Below are 17609 nucleotides of genomic sequence, written 5' to 3'. Positions count from 1 at the left end.
CCAACCTAAGAGGAAATGTAGCTGTCTGTAGGAAAAGATTTGCTAACCCACGATAGGCCCACAAAAGCAGGTTGGCCAATTGTACCATTTGGCTTCCAAGGTGTGGTGGGGCCAAATGGAAGCACCCCACCACTTCACAAAAGACTTTAACACTTACCTGTGAAGATGAATGAAACCATGATACTGTCAGGATGTTGCATTGTGTGAAGGAACAGGACGTTCATCTGATAAACTATTTTCCAGTTAGCATCCTTGCAACTAAATTACTCCATTTCCAGAAATATTGTAGTTTCCCATTTCTTAATCAGTGTCATTGTGCAGCATTACTATAAAACTGGTTTTCTCCTCAGCTCTGGGAGGAGACATCTGATCCATCTGTGCAGACTGTCAGTTCTTTGTCAGCCTGTGTCAATTTCTCCTCCAGCTATAATCCCTTGCAATAAACTGTTTGTCAATTTCACTTCAAGCTGTGTTTTGTGATCTCTAACCTATTAGGCACATTTCTCCGACACTGTCCATGAAGCATGCCCTAAAGTATAGGGGACTGTTGGCTAACATGGAGACCTAGAGAACTGCCAGTGAGATGCAGCCTCCACATAGAACCTCATTCAAATTACTGCAGGGGAAAAATAATTGCTTACAAATATTGTTCTTACAGTAAAATCTATTCAAGCAAATTTTACAAATTATTTAGTCAAATGACGGTTTGTATGATAATAATCAATGTATTGAAGTTGTTTTCTCCAAACACTAAACACTTTATCAGCCTATCGAAATTGATAAACATTTTTGATCATTGTGTTAGAAAGTGTTTGTTCCCAGGTCTCAACAAAGAATGGCAGGCCATCCCTTCTGGCTGTGAATGTGGAGATAAAAATAGAGACAAACAGATAGGAAATCACTCACTCAGCATTTAAACAGGAAACTACAAGAACAGGCTTTTGGCTAGGCACAGAAGGAGAATGTTGGAAAGTAGGAGTTGTTTAATTGAGGTCAAGCAAGAAACTGATATGGGGTAAGCATTGTATGTTCATTTATTTTAGTATTATCAGATGAAGATCTGTTTTGTCAATCACCTCTCTATAACTGAGTATGAAATAAAACTATAATTTTTTTTTGTCTTTAGTCTTATCTTACAAACTTTTTCCTTGATCTACTTCCAACTGATCGAGAGACACAGGGTACTTTGTGAAAAATACATTGTGAAAAATGTTACATTCAGACCACAAGGTGGTATTGTAGTTATATGGTTAGGTTACCTTACTATAAAAATACCTTTTGATAAGTGGCATGAGATTCACCAACAGGGAAAAGATAATATAAACTGTGACATTGTTTTGAGGATTATGGATATCCTAAATTAGAAAGCAAGATGCTATGTTACAGCAAAATATCTATTCTTCATGCACTGAAAGTTTTAGGGATGTAGAAACATTAGCATTTTAACAGTTGTGACCAAGTTAACTAGAGCTATTTTAATTGTCTCAATAAAAAGAAGTACAGACTATTATAATTAGCAGGTATTCTTGTCCTATTCTTCTGTGCCACATACATCTGGAGTTTTGAGAACACAACTGGAAAAACTAAGCTTTTGACCCTGTAAACTTCCCCATCCTCCTCTAACCCTCTTGAACATCATCCAAATGAGTAGGAATGTGCTTTCCTCCTTTCATTCTTATCTCTCCAATCATCACCAAAGACTCAGCTATAATGTCTAGTCTGCTCTTGCACAACTTTGTCATCCATCTATTTCCCTATCCTTAGTGTACTCCTATTTTTCATCTATATGTGGCCTTTTGGTGACATCATCCAAAGACTAGCTTGAACGGTTTGCTTCTGCTCCTAATGTTTCACGGTCTTGTCTTGGAGATGTGTGACATTGATGTAGTATGTTGCCATAGAGCTAAGAGCCCTGAGATGCACCCTGATCTGGTATATGAGGTGGGTGCCTGTTGCTGCATGTGTAACTGCAATGTACTGTGGCATAAGTTTGCACATCTATGATGGTGATGCCTAACTTTACCTCACTAACAACACTTTTGACCCCTTCAATGAATTTAAGTTATTAAATTGCTTGCCTGACCTACAGTACTGGATAAGCAGAAAGCTCCTCCAAATAATTATTGGGAAGACTGAAGTCTTTGGTTCCCATTACAATCTTTGTTACTTGGTCACTGATTCTATCTATTTCTCTGGTAAACGTCTATGGCCAAACCAGATTGCTTTCAACCTTGAGGCTGGATTTTATATTCCCTCATTGAGCATGTTTTCAACAGATAGGCTTGTAAAATAGGTTGGGTGGTGAGTGTACCACCTTCCCATTCCTCAGTTCATCACCCTAATATGGAGGGGAGGCAACCTTCTCACCATATGCAAATATATAATTAAGGTCAAGTGAACTTAGTAAAAGCATGACTGTGACAAGACTGCAGATCTTTTATCTGATGTGTTGGTTGGGTGATTACCTAGTGCTGTTTTTCCAATCCTGTAATTGTTGTTTGCCACGTAAATAGTCCTGTGTTATAGCTTCTCCAGGTTGATACTTCATTTTTAACTGCCGGTAGTCCTGTTAGCATGCAGTCATTCGCTTTTTGTTGAACCACGTTTGCTCTCTCAAATTAATGGCACTGTAGAGTAGGGAATATGCATGGTCATGAGATTGCACAATGTGGATGAGTATGATTTCGCTGCTGCTCATGGACAACTGTGGCTCTTTGCCCAATTTTGAGTTGTTAGGTTTATTTGAAGTCTATCCCATTAACAAGTTTGTAGTGCTGCGCAACACGATGGAGGGTAACCTCAAAGTGAAGACAGAACTTTGTCTCCCAGGATTGTGTGGTGGTCATTTCTACCGACTCTTTCATGAATGGTTGCTTCTATGACAGGTAGATTGCTAAGGCTGAGCTGAAGTTGATTTTTCTTTTTTATTGGTTCCCTCTTCAGCTCTTGCAGGCTCAGATTCCAGTTAGCTTCCTTGGAGCTTATCTAGCCCAGTCAGTAGAGGGACTGATACCCTGCTCTTGATAATTATTGATGCTTTCCATGCAGAGAGTAGTCTGTATCATTGCTACGCTCAGTGCTTATGTAAAGTGATATTCAGTACTGAGGAATACTGATTCAACAGCGATGAGGTTGTGGTATGTGATAATCAGCAGGGGGTTTCTTCACCCATGTTTGACCTAGTGCCATGCCCATCATCACAGGTTTTTGGATCAATGTTGATGACTTCAATGTCAATTCTCTCCTGTCTCTATGTATGGTTTCTAGCTGTCTGGTTTTGCAAAAGAAGCAAAAGTGACCTGAGAAAATTGTTTCCGTGCAGCAATCTGGCTTGCACTACCTGAGGGTGTGGTGGAGACTGATATGATTGAGTGAATTTAACTCTTATTTCTAAAGCAAGGAATTGCAGAGTTACAGAATGAACTTGGGGGAATGGCACTCATTAAATTAGTCATTCTGATAACTGGGTTGAATGGCTTTCTTCTGTCCTGGAGGAATTCTAAGACAATTATTCCAATGCCAACGTTCTCAACCAATCAGTATCCTTTTCCCATGGAGTATGAATTGTTGGTCTCCTTAGAATTTGTCATTCTTGAATCTGGCATGATAAGTATAGGACGAAAGCATCAACAGCATTTCTTTTTATCAACTATACCCAAATATTTCTGTCTAGCCCCAACCATCCTGACTGGGGACTACAATGCCATTCTCATACCGTAATGGACCAATAACATTAAACTCCTTCCCTAACAGCACTTTGGACGTAGATTCACCACCAGGACTGAAATGTTTCAAGGAGATGGATCAACACCAATCCTTCTTTAAGGGATGGTTAACAAATTTGGGACTTGTCAGCAATGCTTATCGGAACAAACTTTAGGGCTGGTGTATTGGCTAAGGTTCCTTTCTGAGGTCAGCATTCAGTGTTTCAACAGCAGTCTTTTGTACTGTTTCTTTCTGTCATCAAAGAAATATCTTGGATTAAATTGGTTCAGGATTATGTTTTGCACACTCACTTGTCTGGATTTTTCTCAAGCTACTCTATAGAAAATTGGGATCATTGAGGGCTGACAAATCAGACGTTAGTTATTATTGTATCATCTCTTTACTCCATAGGTAGCACTAGCTATCATGGAAGCAGTTAGTTAGCAGTATTTACAGAAACTGAAACAACAGTCAAAGTATTTGTTTTTGGGATAATTTTCTATTAATAGAGCTATTAACACATTTGATGTGGATTATAATGTGTCTCTTGATTCTAATTTCAAATGCATTGTGTCCTTTATTTTCCCTCCTAGCTTTACTATTTTTGTTATTTCTCAAGTAAAAATTGAGGGATGGTTCAAAAACTTTGTAGAATTAAGGGAAACATTTAAATGCTGTTTCAGACTTTTTATTCTAGTTATATAGAGTAACTCATTTCAAAATAGGCTGTATTAATCAAATGCAGAATCTAGTTCAAATCAGTTTCAAATTCTGTTTTGAAATTACAACTAAGCCTTGCATCACTTAATTGTTTCTTTATCCAAAATAACACTTTTAGGTTCATGTATTCTAATCTCAGATTTTGTTTATTGGTTTGTTTAGCATAAAACAACTTATTCAACTTTCATGAATCATTGAGTAGTGCAGTTTAACATGCTTCTCTTCAGAAAGACTGGTACTGTAGCACACACTTTTGTAACTAGGTGAAGAGTGCATTGATTGCTTCTGCCTAGAGCAAGGATGCTGTCAAGTTGCTCTATGTTGAATCAGCTATCCTTGAAGAGCTCAGAGGCAGTAGATAATATTGTGTAGCTGCTGCTTTTCTCCCTCACTGTAACAGCAGTAAAACTAGTGAAGAGTAGGTACGAGGATTCTGATCCTCATGTACAACATATTTTTCCAGCTAGCTAAAAAGCTGATAGTGACAGAATGACAACTTATCTAAGTAAGCATCACAGTTGCTGCAGAGGCCCAGAGAGCTTAAGAGCTATAAGAACCATGTCAATGTTTGTGAGTGAACCGCATTGCTCCTGTGGCTGGGGTCATGAACCAGAAGAATACTATTGCAGTACTGAGACCTTGCCAACTTCAGATGTCACTACAGCACAAAATCGGACCAAGTTTACGATACTACGTGCCCTGAAAAGCCCCAGCAAAAGCATCTCTAAGATGAGAAGTGTTAACTATGATTGGTGGTCTGAATATACGTGTCCATCTCGCAGCAGCTGGTATGAGCAGGTACAGAAAAGAATTGTGAAATGTTTTGGTTTTCATTATTAGCTACGTGAAGAATCTGGAATCTATGGCACAGTGATGCCTTTTCAAGAAAACACTATGGAATAGACTGCTTATATTTCATTAAAATAAGTTGAATTGAACCCAAATTAAATGAAACTCTGCTTAAATTGCATTGTGCTAAAAGGTAAAAGACAAGTATTTTGATAATTTTAAAAATTTTGATTTCATCTAATCAATACAAATTGGAGAATTCATGAATTTATATTAAATTTAGTTTCAAAATAGCTCTCCAAGTTTCAACAAATGTTTACATTTCTTAATTTTAAATCACTTTACGAGCTAGGGAATCTCGCAGTTGCACTAAATATAGTAGATATGTTAAACATTTCTTTTTATGGTCATTATTACAATGCTCATTTAAATAGTTCTAATTTTCCTCGGAGCTTTACTGTCTATAATTGTTATTTCTCATGCAGTGAAGAATGAATGATGGTCATTAGTACAGATCAGTTTTTGTTTATAGGTATACGTATATTCCTCAATAGTAATGAAAGAATATCCGTGATGTTTAATAATTCTAATATGTATAAAAATGTATCACATTAACTGAAAGCCAACTAAAAATTGCTGAAATCTTACTGTTACTTATTGATGTTCTGAAGCTTTGGAGGAATTGGGAGTGAAAGTGGCCTTCAATGAAAGCATGGAAGTGTAAAAGCATAACAAAAGCCTGTTTTAGTCTGTGCCTAATATTCCTTTTAATTGACTTTCAAATGGTTTGCTCTCACCTATTTTGCAGTTTCTCTGAAGATCAATTTCATCCACTATGTTTAATTATGCACAATATCAGCTTATATGGTTTTGTTAACATTTATGTAAGTGCTTTTATTTTCTTGTTTCAAATGACAACATCAGCTACTGTATTAGCTTTCATATAAATGCTACCATTTTTGATCAATAATTGCTTTATCTTTTTGTCGGGGGAATGGAGAGGTTGGGAGAGCGGGATTTCTGTTAGGTTGACATGTTTAATATATGCTCTGCCAACTATTGTCACATCATGCTGCCTACTTTCATAGCCTGCCAGTTCTGACATCATGGTGGGGGGAGGAAGAGATTTTAACAGTTTAGGGTTGAGTTAACTCTTGTTTTTGGTACTTTTAATGGAGCTTTAATTCTTAATTTTGAGCTCACAATCATGAAGCCTTTACAGATTTTTTCAATCTTTGGGGATGAAAGTCACCTTGGATGGTAGTGGCATATGGTCAATATTGAATTGGCAGCCTATTTTCCACTCTGCTGTTGGCTTCAGTGCATCAGAAAACAAAGCAAATTGTTGCAGAGACCAGTGATATACCTCATGTAAGGTTTTCATGGCCCAAGGCAAATCTCAGCCTCTTTATGATTACTTTAATGCATCCTTTTCATTATCAATTACTAAATGCGTGAACTTTCCCAATGTTTGCATCCATGTGGTAAGTTAGATCCTCTTATAAATGACATTGAGTCGAGATCAAGATCCTGACAATATCCTGCATTTTACTGAATTTCTGTGAGCTGAATTAAAGACAAGCTGGGAACCCCCTTCTATCAGGTAAGTTCCTAAAGTGATTAAAAAGTCAATTATGAGGTGGAAGACACATCAGTCTTACTCTTCACTGACACTTAACTCATTTACACTTGAGCTTCCATGCTGGAATGGGAACAGTTTATGGGTTTCATAAAAGGAATTATTAAACATAAAATCAGGAAAATAGCACTGAACCTACATAAACTTTTGATTATGTCACAGCCAAAATACTGGCCATCCTATGTTAGAAAGAATAAGATGGAAGTGCTGGAGAGAGTTGGTATGGTCTACTTGATGTAATGCAGAGAAAATTTGCCATAATGGTTCCAGGACTTGAGCACAAGCATCAAAGCTGACTTGTGATCGGGAACTGAGGGTGCATTGCATTGTCAGCAGTGCCAACTTTTGGACAATACATTAAACTAATACCTCATGGTCTACAGGGGTGGATATGAATAATCCTAAGGTAATAGTTCAAAGAGGAACACAAGCATTATATCCAGTGTTTTGGCCAATCACCATCACATCAAATTTAGACTACCTATTCTTTACTACATTGGCATTTGTGGGTGTTTTCTGAATGCAAATTAGCTATCATGTTTCCTACATTACAGTAGTGGTTACACTTGATGGCAAAGTACTTTGAAGCATTGTCATGAAATATATAAGTACATGTATAGGATGTAAATAATTTAGAAAAAGAAATTTTAACAATTAATTATGATGGAGAAACTATGGTCCTTCTTGCTACAAGGATACTAAGGGATAATTTAATGCAGGTGAGCTGAGAGTTAAACCCCTGACATAAAAGCAGCAGTTGACCAAGTATGGGTTCAAAGCCAAAGTCCTACCAAAACTAGATTGAGGTTTTTGAAGAGGTGACCAAGGAGATAGATGAAGGCAGAGTGGTAGATGTTGTCTCTGTAGGCTTTAGCATGGCCTTCAACATAGGTCTACATCATAGACTGGGTAGTAAGGTTTGAGCACATGGGATCCAGGGAGAGGTAGCCAACTGGATACAAAATTGGCTTGATGATAGGAGACAGAGGGTGGTGGTAGAGGGTTATTGTAGAGGCTGGAGGCCTGTGATTAGTAGTGTGCTGCAAGGATTGATCCCGTGTCCAGTGTTGTTCATCGTCTATATAAACAGTTTGGATGAGAATATAGGAGACGTGGTTAGTAAGTTTGTGGATGACACAAAAATTGTTAGTATACTGGAATGACAGAAAGTTCAATGGGATCTTGATCAACTGGACCAGTGGGCCAAGAAATGACAAATGGAGTTCCATTCAGACAATTGCAAGGTGTTGCATTTTGGTAAGACTGGCCAGTGTAGGATTTACACAGTTAATAATACATATGTGGGGAGTATAGGTACATAGTTCCTTGAAAGTACCGTTGCAGGTTGGGTGGTGAAGAGGGCAGTTGGCAGACTTGTCATCAGCGATCAGAGCATTGAGTACAGCAGTTGGGACGTCATGTCACAGCTGTACAAGACATTGCTAAGGCCATATCTGGAGTACTGCATACAATTCTGGTCGATTGCTATAGGAATGATGTAATTAAACTGGAAAGGGTGCAAAAATGATTTATAAGGATGTTACCGAGGCTGGAAGATTTAAGTTATAACGAGAGTCTGGATAGACTGAGACTTTTTTCCCTGGAGTGTAGGAGTCTGAAGGGTGACCTTTATAACAGTTTATAAAATCATGAGGGGTATAGATAAGGTAAATAGCCAAGGTCTTTTCTTCAGGGTAGGGGAGTCCAAAACTAGAGGGCATAGGTCCCCATGAGAGAAGAAAGTTTTAAAACTGACCTGAGGGGCAACTTTTTCACACACAGGTTGGTGTGTAAACAGAATGACCTGCCACAGGAAGTTAAAAAGTCGGGTACAATTATAACATTTAAAGGACATTTGGACAGTTAGATGGATTCCAAAGGTTGAGAGGTATGGGCCAAATGCAAATAAATGGACTAATTCAGTTTAGGAAACTGGTCAGCATGGTTGAGTTGGGCTGAGGGACTTGTTTCCATGCTGTATGACTCTATGACACACACCAAACCTTGCAGCATATTGACTGCTTTGAGAAGCGAGCAAGTGAAATATTTGCGTAGAATTTCCAGTCTTTAATTTGGGGTTGTAGCCACAGTCTTTGTATGGCAGGTTTGGTTAATTTGATCATGGAGGTTCAGCAAAGTTTATGTATCAAGAGGAGGTGGTTAGATTCTCTGTTTTTTGAATGGTCATTGCTGGGCAATTGTGCAGCATGATCTTTACTTGCCACTTAGCTCAAGCCTAACTGTTGTCCAGATTTTGTTGCAAACTAACATGGGCAACCACAGTAACTGAGCAATTGCTAGTGGTAGTGAGCGCTGTGTAATTATGGTTGAATGTCCCCACTTCTGACCTTTTAAATAGACAGACGTTTGTTGATGAAGCAGCTAAAAGTTTGATCTAGGACATTTCTTTGAAGGTCACGTGCAGTGATGTCCTTAGGGGTGAAGTGAATTAGCTCCAATAACCTCTATCATCGTTTTCTTTGAATCTGATTGACTTTGATTTGGCTCCTTGGCTGCCACACTTAATCAAATATTGCGTTGATTTCAGACACTCTCTTCTCACCTCTGGAATTCAGCTGTAAAGTCCATGTTTAGATCAAGAGTGTAATGAAACCTGAAGCCAAGCAACAAGACAGAAACCAAATTAACATTGGTGAACAGTCAGTTATTGAGTAAGTGCTGCTAAACAGCTTTGTTGATGACAACCTCAGTCACTTTATTGATGTTTGAGATCAGATTTATAGGACACTAACTGGCTGACTTAGATTTGTTCTGCTTTTTTTAAATAGGACAAATCTAGGACATTTTCTACACTTTTGGGTAAATATCACTGTTGTAACTACACTGCAAAACTTGGATAGTGTTGCAACTTGTTTTACACACAGATACTCTACTATTGGCAGGATGTTGTCGGGGCCCATACCGTTCAACCTTTTCTTGATATCAAGATTTGTCTGACGATTGACATCTGTGATAGTAGGGATCTTAGCAGGATTATTCTTTCAGTACTTCTGGCTGAAGATAGTTACAAATGTGTCAACCTTTTCTTTTAGGCACCCATATCTTGAGAATAAGTATGTTTGTGAAGTCTCTACTCCTGGTTAGTTGTTGAAGTTTCCGCCACTGTTTACAATTGATGGGCAGAACTCCTAGTGCGATCTGTTGATTCTGTGGTCTTTTATGTCACCAGCATAGTCTAAACCATATTCTTCAGCTGTTGGCAAGAATATTATTGCACCTTCATCAGGTCTTCACATAATTTTTAAATATTCTGGTAGAGTTGCTAACATACTATTCTACACTCCTTACTAAACTAGGATTGAACCGTTGGCTACATGAAGATATAGAGGGAATGATATGCTGCAATCCAAGGTTATGCTTTTGCTGATGGCCTGTAATATATTATGGATGCTCACTTTTGATTCACTGGATCTGTTTTGAACCTGTCCTATTTAGCATGGCAATAATTGGGTCAGTCCGCTCAGTTGGCTGGACAGTTGGTTTGAAATGCAGAGTGATGCCAACAACATGGTTTCAATTCCCACACTAGCTGAGGTTACCATGAAGGACTCTGCTTCTCAACCTCTCCTTCATCTGAGGCCTGGTGACCCTGAAGTTAAACTCAATCACCAGTCATCTTTTTCTAATGGGAAAGCAGCCCCATGGTCTGGTTGGACTATGCAGACTTTATCTTTACCTTGTAACCCCATGCAACATGGTGAATAGTATCCTCAACGTTAAAATAGGACTTTACCTCCATATCTCCAATTAATCTGTTTTGTTAACAATGGATTTAGGATTAATGTAGACCTGGATACTGGGAGAACTTTCTGTACTTCACAGTTCCACAGAAGCTTTAACATAAACTTGAACTACTATGACAGAAGTGTGGCCTCAGATTGGTAGCTCATTTGAGGGATAGTTTCTCAGACAACTCAGAACTCACTCAGTACTAAATGATGGTGTTAAACAAGATTATTTATTCAGTGTCTGAAATCAGGCTTTGCATCAAGTTCATTCAGCTGTTGCAGACATGTTGGGCTGAATGGGCTCTTTCTGTGCTGTAAATTTTCTGTGGTTCTAATCTCCAAATTCTTGAATTGTAAGTGAAAGTGTAATTGTAAGGAAGAAGACAAGTCAACAAGCAATGTCACTCCAAGCTTTAAAACATAGGTTTTACTTAGGTGTTTAGTCTCCATGTCTAAAATAACACATTAAAATCTAATATAAGTTTCAAGTTTACATTTATAATAACTTCTGAAAATACACCATCACGCCAGTAATAATATTGAGGCTGAGACAAATTTACAGAGTCAGTTTGCAGAATAAATATGGACATATGTTGAAGCAAAGAAATTGAACACTTGGGTTTTAATGATTTGGAATTTCCTCTGATTTTCAACGAGATACACACCAAATCAATTGTACAGTTTGACAAGTCATAGAGTTTTGGGTTTAGCTGTGCTTTGCTTGAAGCTACAAAATGCAACATATTTGCAATTTGTTACATTTGTCAATCCAGCCTTAGATTTGATGAATGTACCTCCACAATGGGAAATGATTGGGTGCTAATAGGGAACCAGGCTTAAAAGTAGAGAATACTGGTAATACCGAACAATATAACATTTTCAAACAAAAGGAGAAACAACATTGGGAGATGGGCTGGAGTACTGATTGGCAAAGAAATTGCTATGTTGAAAACAGGAGCTGAGCTTGTAGTTGCAAAGACAGAAAGGACCCGTCCGTTGTAGACCCCCTCCTGTTTCTTCCCTTCTTTCCTTACCCTTTTTGCCTTCTTTCTTTTTCTTTTTCTTCATCTTCCTGCCGAGCACAGAGAAGGTGGCATAGTCGAGGAGAGCAGCCTGAGCAGGACTCTCGGTGAAGCAGTGGGCTTTCCTGACAGTGAAGCCAGGGACTCCTAGTTGTGGTAGGTCTGGAGCAGGGTCTCTTCGTTATCGGCAAGTTGGCCGCAGAACTGGGGCTCCTGAGTGTGGAGTGACTGTGGGTCCAGCATGGGACTTGGCATTGGTGGCCTGTCGGCGAGGTGGGCCCAGTAACAAAAAGATGGTGCCTGAAGTGTGGCAACCACGACGTTGATAGGTCTGTCAGAGGAGTGGTGGTACAGGTGTCATTAGTCAGGTGGCTCAGGACCCAGGGCAGAAGCAGAGGATCAAAGGTCTTTTTCAGCTGTATCTATTTATTCTTAAACTATTCTAAATGGTGCCAGATTGTGATGTCAGTTGAAGCTTTTCACTGCATTTTACTATGTTGTTCATTGTAGAGTACAAGTGGCAATAAATCATCATTCATTCAAAAAGAACACGATTACACTATTTGGGTATTCTTGAGGCTTTCAAATAGTGAGGCCATAAGTTCAAAGAAAAGTTGCATCAGACTCAAAGCATTAACTTTTCTTCTGTAGCCACAGATGTTATCAAGCCAGCTGAGTTCTCCAGCACTTCGTGCAGTAATTTGTTTCAATTTTCCTGTCCAAATATTTGTTCGAATTTTATTGCAGTGTAAGGTAAGCAGGGGGAGGAATTTATGAACTGAGTTCAGGAGAGCTTCCTTGATCAGTATGTTCTTGGTCCAACTAGAAACAGGCAATGCTGAATCTTCTAGGGAGTGAGTAAACCGAATGTCTCTGAAGAAACACTTAATTATCACACCGTAAAGTTCAGATTCATATCCCCCCCCCCCCGCCCCCGGTCCTCACCTTCCACCCTACCAACCTTTGCATAAACCGCATCATCTGCCGATGTTTCTGCCACCTCCAAACAGACCCCACCACCAGGGATATATTTCCCTTCCCACCCCTTTCTACTTTCCGCAAAGACCGTTCCCTCTGTGACTACCTGGTCAGGTTCATGCCCTCCCAACAACTCACCCTCCCCTCGTGGCACTTTCCACTGCCACCGCAGGAATTGCAAAACCACTGCCCACACCTCCTGCCTCACCTCCATCCAAGGCCCAAAAGGAGCCTTCCACGTCAATCAAAGTTTCACCTGCACATCCACCAATGTCATTTATTGTATCCGTTGCTCCTGATGCGATCTCTTCTACATTGAGGAGACTGGACGCCTCCTAGCAGAGTGCTTCAGGGAACATCTCCTGAACACCCAGACCAATCAACCCCAACTCTGTGGCCCACATTTCAACTCCCCCTCCCACTTTGCTGAGGAAATGCAGGTCCTGGGCCTCCTCCACCGCCACTCCCTCACCACCCAATTCCTAGAGGAAGAACGTCTCATCTTCCGCCTGGGAACACCTCTACCCCAGGGCATCAATGTGGACTTCACCAGTTTCCTCATTCCTCTTCCCCCCCCCCCCCCCCCCCCATCTTACCCCAGTTTCAACCTTCCAGCACAACACCATCCTCATGATCTGTCCTACCTGCCAATCTCCCTTCCCATCTATCCGCTCCACCCTCCTGTCTGACCTATCATCTTCATCCTGACCTCCATCCACCTATTGTACTCCTGGCTACCTTTGCCCCAGTCCATCCCCTACCACCACCCCCTCCCCCCGCCCCCCCATTTATCTCTGCACCCTGGAGGCTCCCTGTCTTCTTTCCTGATGAAGGGCTTTTGCCCAAAACTTCAATTTTCCTGCTCCTCAGATGCTGTCTGACCTGCTGTGCTTTTCCAGCACCACTCTAATCTGCTTGGACTAAAGAATCTGTTTCCATGCTGTATGACTCTTAAGATTCCAAGTGTTTTTTTAAATATATAAAAGGCAAGAGAGAGGTAAGGGTGGACTTGGACCCTTGGACATTGGAAGTGCTTGGTAAAATAGGGTTGAGTCGGCATGGCTTTGTCAAAGGAAGGTCATGCCTGACAGATCTGTTACAATTCTTTGAGGAAGTGATGAGTAAATTAGACAAAGCAGAGGTAATGGACCTGATCTGTTTGCATTTTTAGAAGGCCTTCGACAAAGTGCCACACAGAATGATGCTACATATAACAAGAGCCTGTGACGTTAGGGGCAAGGTATTAGCATGAATAGAAAATTGGCTGACTGACAGAAGGCAGAGAGTGGGATAAGGGGATATTTTTCAGGATGGCAGTCAGTGACTAATGGAATTCTTCAGGGGTCAGTCTTGGGACCACAACGTTATACATTACTGATTTGGATGAAGGAACTGAGGGCATTGTTGTCAAGTTTACAGATAACACAAAGATATGTGGAGGATGGGTAGGGTTGAGGAGACTGCAGATGACAGGCTAGAAAAGTGTACAAGAAGGTAACAGGTGGAATATAATGTGGGAAGGTGTGAGGTTTACGCACTTTGGTAGGAATAATAGAGGCACAGACTATTCTCTAAATAGGGAAATGCTTTGAAATCTGAAGCACAAAAGGACTGAGGAGCCCTAGTTCAGATCCTTATAAGGTTAACATGCAGCTTCTATTAGCAGTTAGGAAGGAGCTTCCAGCTCAGTGAGCAAACCGCATCCAGAACCTCAACCTGAGCTACAAATCTTCTCAAAACTCGCTAGGACACGAGACTTAGGAATTCCTAAAATGGTAAGAGAACTTTCTTTGGAATGAAATGTCCAAGCAAGTTGTTGAAGTTTGCTGGAAAATTGTTGGAGAAAATAAGATCTGCAGATGCTGGAGAACAGAGTCGAAGTGTGTGGTGCTGGAAAAACACAGCCAGTCAGGCAGCATCCGAGGAGCAGGAGAATCAACATTTCGGGCATAGGCCCTTCAGAACTGGAACAGTAACACTGGCTGGAGTATTTCCTTTTTGTTCTATGTGTGGAGAGGGCATGTTTGATGGTGACTAATATGGCACCTGCACTGGCAGAACGGTTCACCTAATCATCTGCCATTCAGCTCTTTAAGGCCTAACAGGCGAGCGAGGGCTCTTAAACAGAAATAGCCTGTGAAAGGTTGGAATCTTCTAATTCCTAAAGCTGCTGGACAAGACCATATACTTGGGGATCCATTGGTGAGATAGTTAAGTTTCTTTCTTTGTCATCTCATGGTTTGGGTTAGTGGGGAAAGCCGTATCAGGGAGATACAAGGCAAAGGCAGGGAGGGGCTTTCAGAGGCCCCACCCTATTGTCTGAATTCCATGCTTCCAGTTTTTCCCAGATTGACAGGTGATTGGAGAAATGGCCACTTAAAGGCCTTAATTGCTGGCATATTCTGCCTGTCCCTAATTGTTCCTTGGATCCAGTGGTTTACTCGACTAGTTCAGTGATCACTAAATTGAATCAACCACATTCCTATATTTCAGTAGTCATATCTAGGCTAATAAGGTAAAGATAATAGATTTTCTTTTTAACAGGTATCACAATGAACCAGATGGTCAACGATTGATGACTTGTTACCGAGGCTAGCCTTATATTGCATATGTTAATTGAATTTGCACCAGATGCATGGTGCGAATTGAACCCAGTATTCTCCTGGGCTTGTGGAGTTCTACTCTCGTAATATTATTATCATACCTTAGCCTTTTACTGGGGTCACTATCACTTCGCTATTTGTGGGAACTCACTGCTTTTCCTATGCTACAACTGTGGCGACATTTCGTATGTAATGAATTGGCTGTGAAGTGCTATGGATCATCCAGTGATTGTGACATGCACTATATTAAATGCAGCCTTTTTTTTATGTACTTCTTTGTTTATAATTGTCTTAGGTATTCCTTAAGTCAATTGCCTGTGAAACTTTCTAAAACGTGTCAAACCAATAATATCGACTTTGGTATTGTTAGTAGGTTAAGTGCAAATCTAGAGTCATCAGCACATTAATCGAAGCTCACATTCTAATGTAGTACTTCCACATGGTTACAGGCATTTGTTTTTGGTGAAATACGAAACAAAGGATTTATTATCCTTCTCAAGTGGATGTAAAAGTTCAATGGTACTATTTTGAAAAATGCGAGGAAATAATCTGCTGGTGACCTGGCCAATATTTATGTTCTGTCAACATCAGTAAAAATAAAATGATTTGATGATTAGCACATTGCTGTTTGTAAGCACCTGCTATGTGCAGTTTAGTTGTTACATAAACTACAATAAAACTTGACTACATTTCAAAAAGTACTTCATTGGCGTGTGCTTCAAAAGTACTTCAAAGTGCTTTTGATTATCCTAAAGTCATGAAAGGCACTCTATGAGCGTAAAATGAAAGAAAAGAAGAAATTGCTGGAAAAACACAGCTGGCAGCATCTGTAGATAGAGAAACAGTGTTAACATTTGAATCCAGTGACCTTTGGTCAGACTGTTGTTTTTATTTCAGATTTGCAGTATTTGCATTCTTTATTTTTATTTGCAAGGGCAAATGTCCTTTCAATAGGATTTCATTGATTTCTCCATACAATTGACAATAAACACTGGATAGATAATTATTATGCTTTATTGCAATAGAGACCTAATCTATAATATATTTTTGTCCATGTATTACAAAAGTAGATACCATTTATTCTCAGTAAATGATACAAATTATACATCTCCACTTGTAAAATAGCTTTGTATTTTAACTAACTAACTCCCTTCTCAGACTGTTAATTTTGATTAGCTGTTTAAGGTAAATGTGGTTTTTCTTGATGCTTTTAAAGGATTATTTTCATTGCATTTTGGCAACTGACACATGCACAGGTCCAATGTTTAGAATTGTTAAATTATAATTTACATTAGCATAACATTATTCCCAATATTAACTGCAATTCCTAGTCCAGGAGTTGAAATCCTTTTCTTGTTCTCTCCTAAAAGCTGCATTCTGGCTAAGAATTATTTTTCAGTAAAAGGCAGGCTGTCAATGTGTTTTTAATGCAACAGTTAAATCCTGCATTGTAGACCCTGCATTCAATGATTATGATTATATTTTGTTCTCCAATTTTTTGTATATTAGCAATTGTGCCAATGGTCTTGACTCCAGTTATGTGATTGTAGGTTAATGGTTAAACTGTATTTGGTGCTCAGATTCAAATACTTCAGTGAAGTCTTGAAATTTCAAAGCAATAATTTCATAGTTTGGAAATGAATGGGAATTGATTTTGGATGTTAACACTTTATGCTTGAATCAGGTCTAGGATTATGCAGTAAGCATTGAATAATCAAATGCATCAGTTACAATCTGCCCACTGCTAAAATTGTAATAGTGGCATGACAACACAGAAAGAAAAATGCCTGTTCAAGGCACATGTAACTGAGACAAACTGAAACATATGTAAGCTATCCCCATTTTATTATCAACATGGTTACCGGCAAGAAAAGCCTTTAAGTTACTTTGGTGATGGTACTGAATATCTCATGTATAACAATCTACATGGTAAATGGCCACAGAAGGGTACATAACAGATAGAGCTACTCCTGCGAGTTCTAACTTTGAAAACCATTTAAGATAACTGAATAAAACTAATTTTGTGGCAAACATTGGGTTGTATGTTATAGAGGTGTGAGCAATGTGGGCTATGGCGAAATGTGTGGTAGAATCAGATAAGATGTTCACAGATAGTGAGGAGGTGGGTAGTGAGTGACCACAGCAGGTATGGTCACCCCATATTCTAGGGACTAGCTGGAAAATATGTGTAAGAACATCTAGTCAAGTTGGTTGGAGATCTGGGTAAGTTGAATCCTGTAGGATTTATAGGATGAGCTCTAGAAAGGGGATATGGATGTTTAGGGGAATTGCCAGTATATTCAGACTTCGGTTGGAAGCCAATGGCTGAAGGGCTGCCATTGTCACCTTCTATCATGATGAAAATCAAAAGTGTGCAACAAGGGTGAAAATGGCTGCGAATGCA

The 17609-nt window shown here is 39.5% G+C and overlaps 1 protein-coding gene across 13 annotated transcripts in view; it reads left to right on the top strand.

Moving 5' to 3' along the window:
• Positions 1-17609, top strand: part of LOC140481473 (disks large homolog 2-like) — a 956164-nt gene that overhangs the window by 373466 nt on the left and 565089 nt on the right. For 2 of the 13 annotated variants that reach the window (XM_072577714.1, XM_072577711.1), the window contains exon 1: positions 4903-5223. The exons of the other annotated variants lie outside the window; for them this stretch is intronic. In XM_072577714.1, the coding sequence (XP_072433815.1) occupies positions 4915-5223 (309 nt within the window). In that variant the 5' untranslated portion in view covers positions 4903-4914. Of the gene's footprint in view, positions 1-4902; positions 5224-17609 lie in introns of those variants that run through there. 13 annotated transcript variants of the gene reach the window in all.

Source organism: Chiloscyllium punctatum, chromosome 9 (genome assembly GCF_047496795.1).
Source record: "Chiloscyllium punctatum isolate Juve2018m chromosome 9, sChiPun1.3, whole genome shotgun sequence".
Taxonomy (NCBI): domain Eukaryota; kingdom Metazoa; phylum Chordata; class Chondrichthyes; order Orectolobiformes; family Hemiscylliidae; genus Chiloscyllium; species Chiloscyllium punctatum.
The sequence above is the reverse complement of the archived record's forward strand: the minus strand, read 5'-3'. Positions and strand labels throughout refer to the sequence as shown.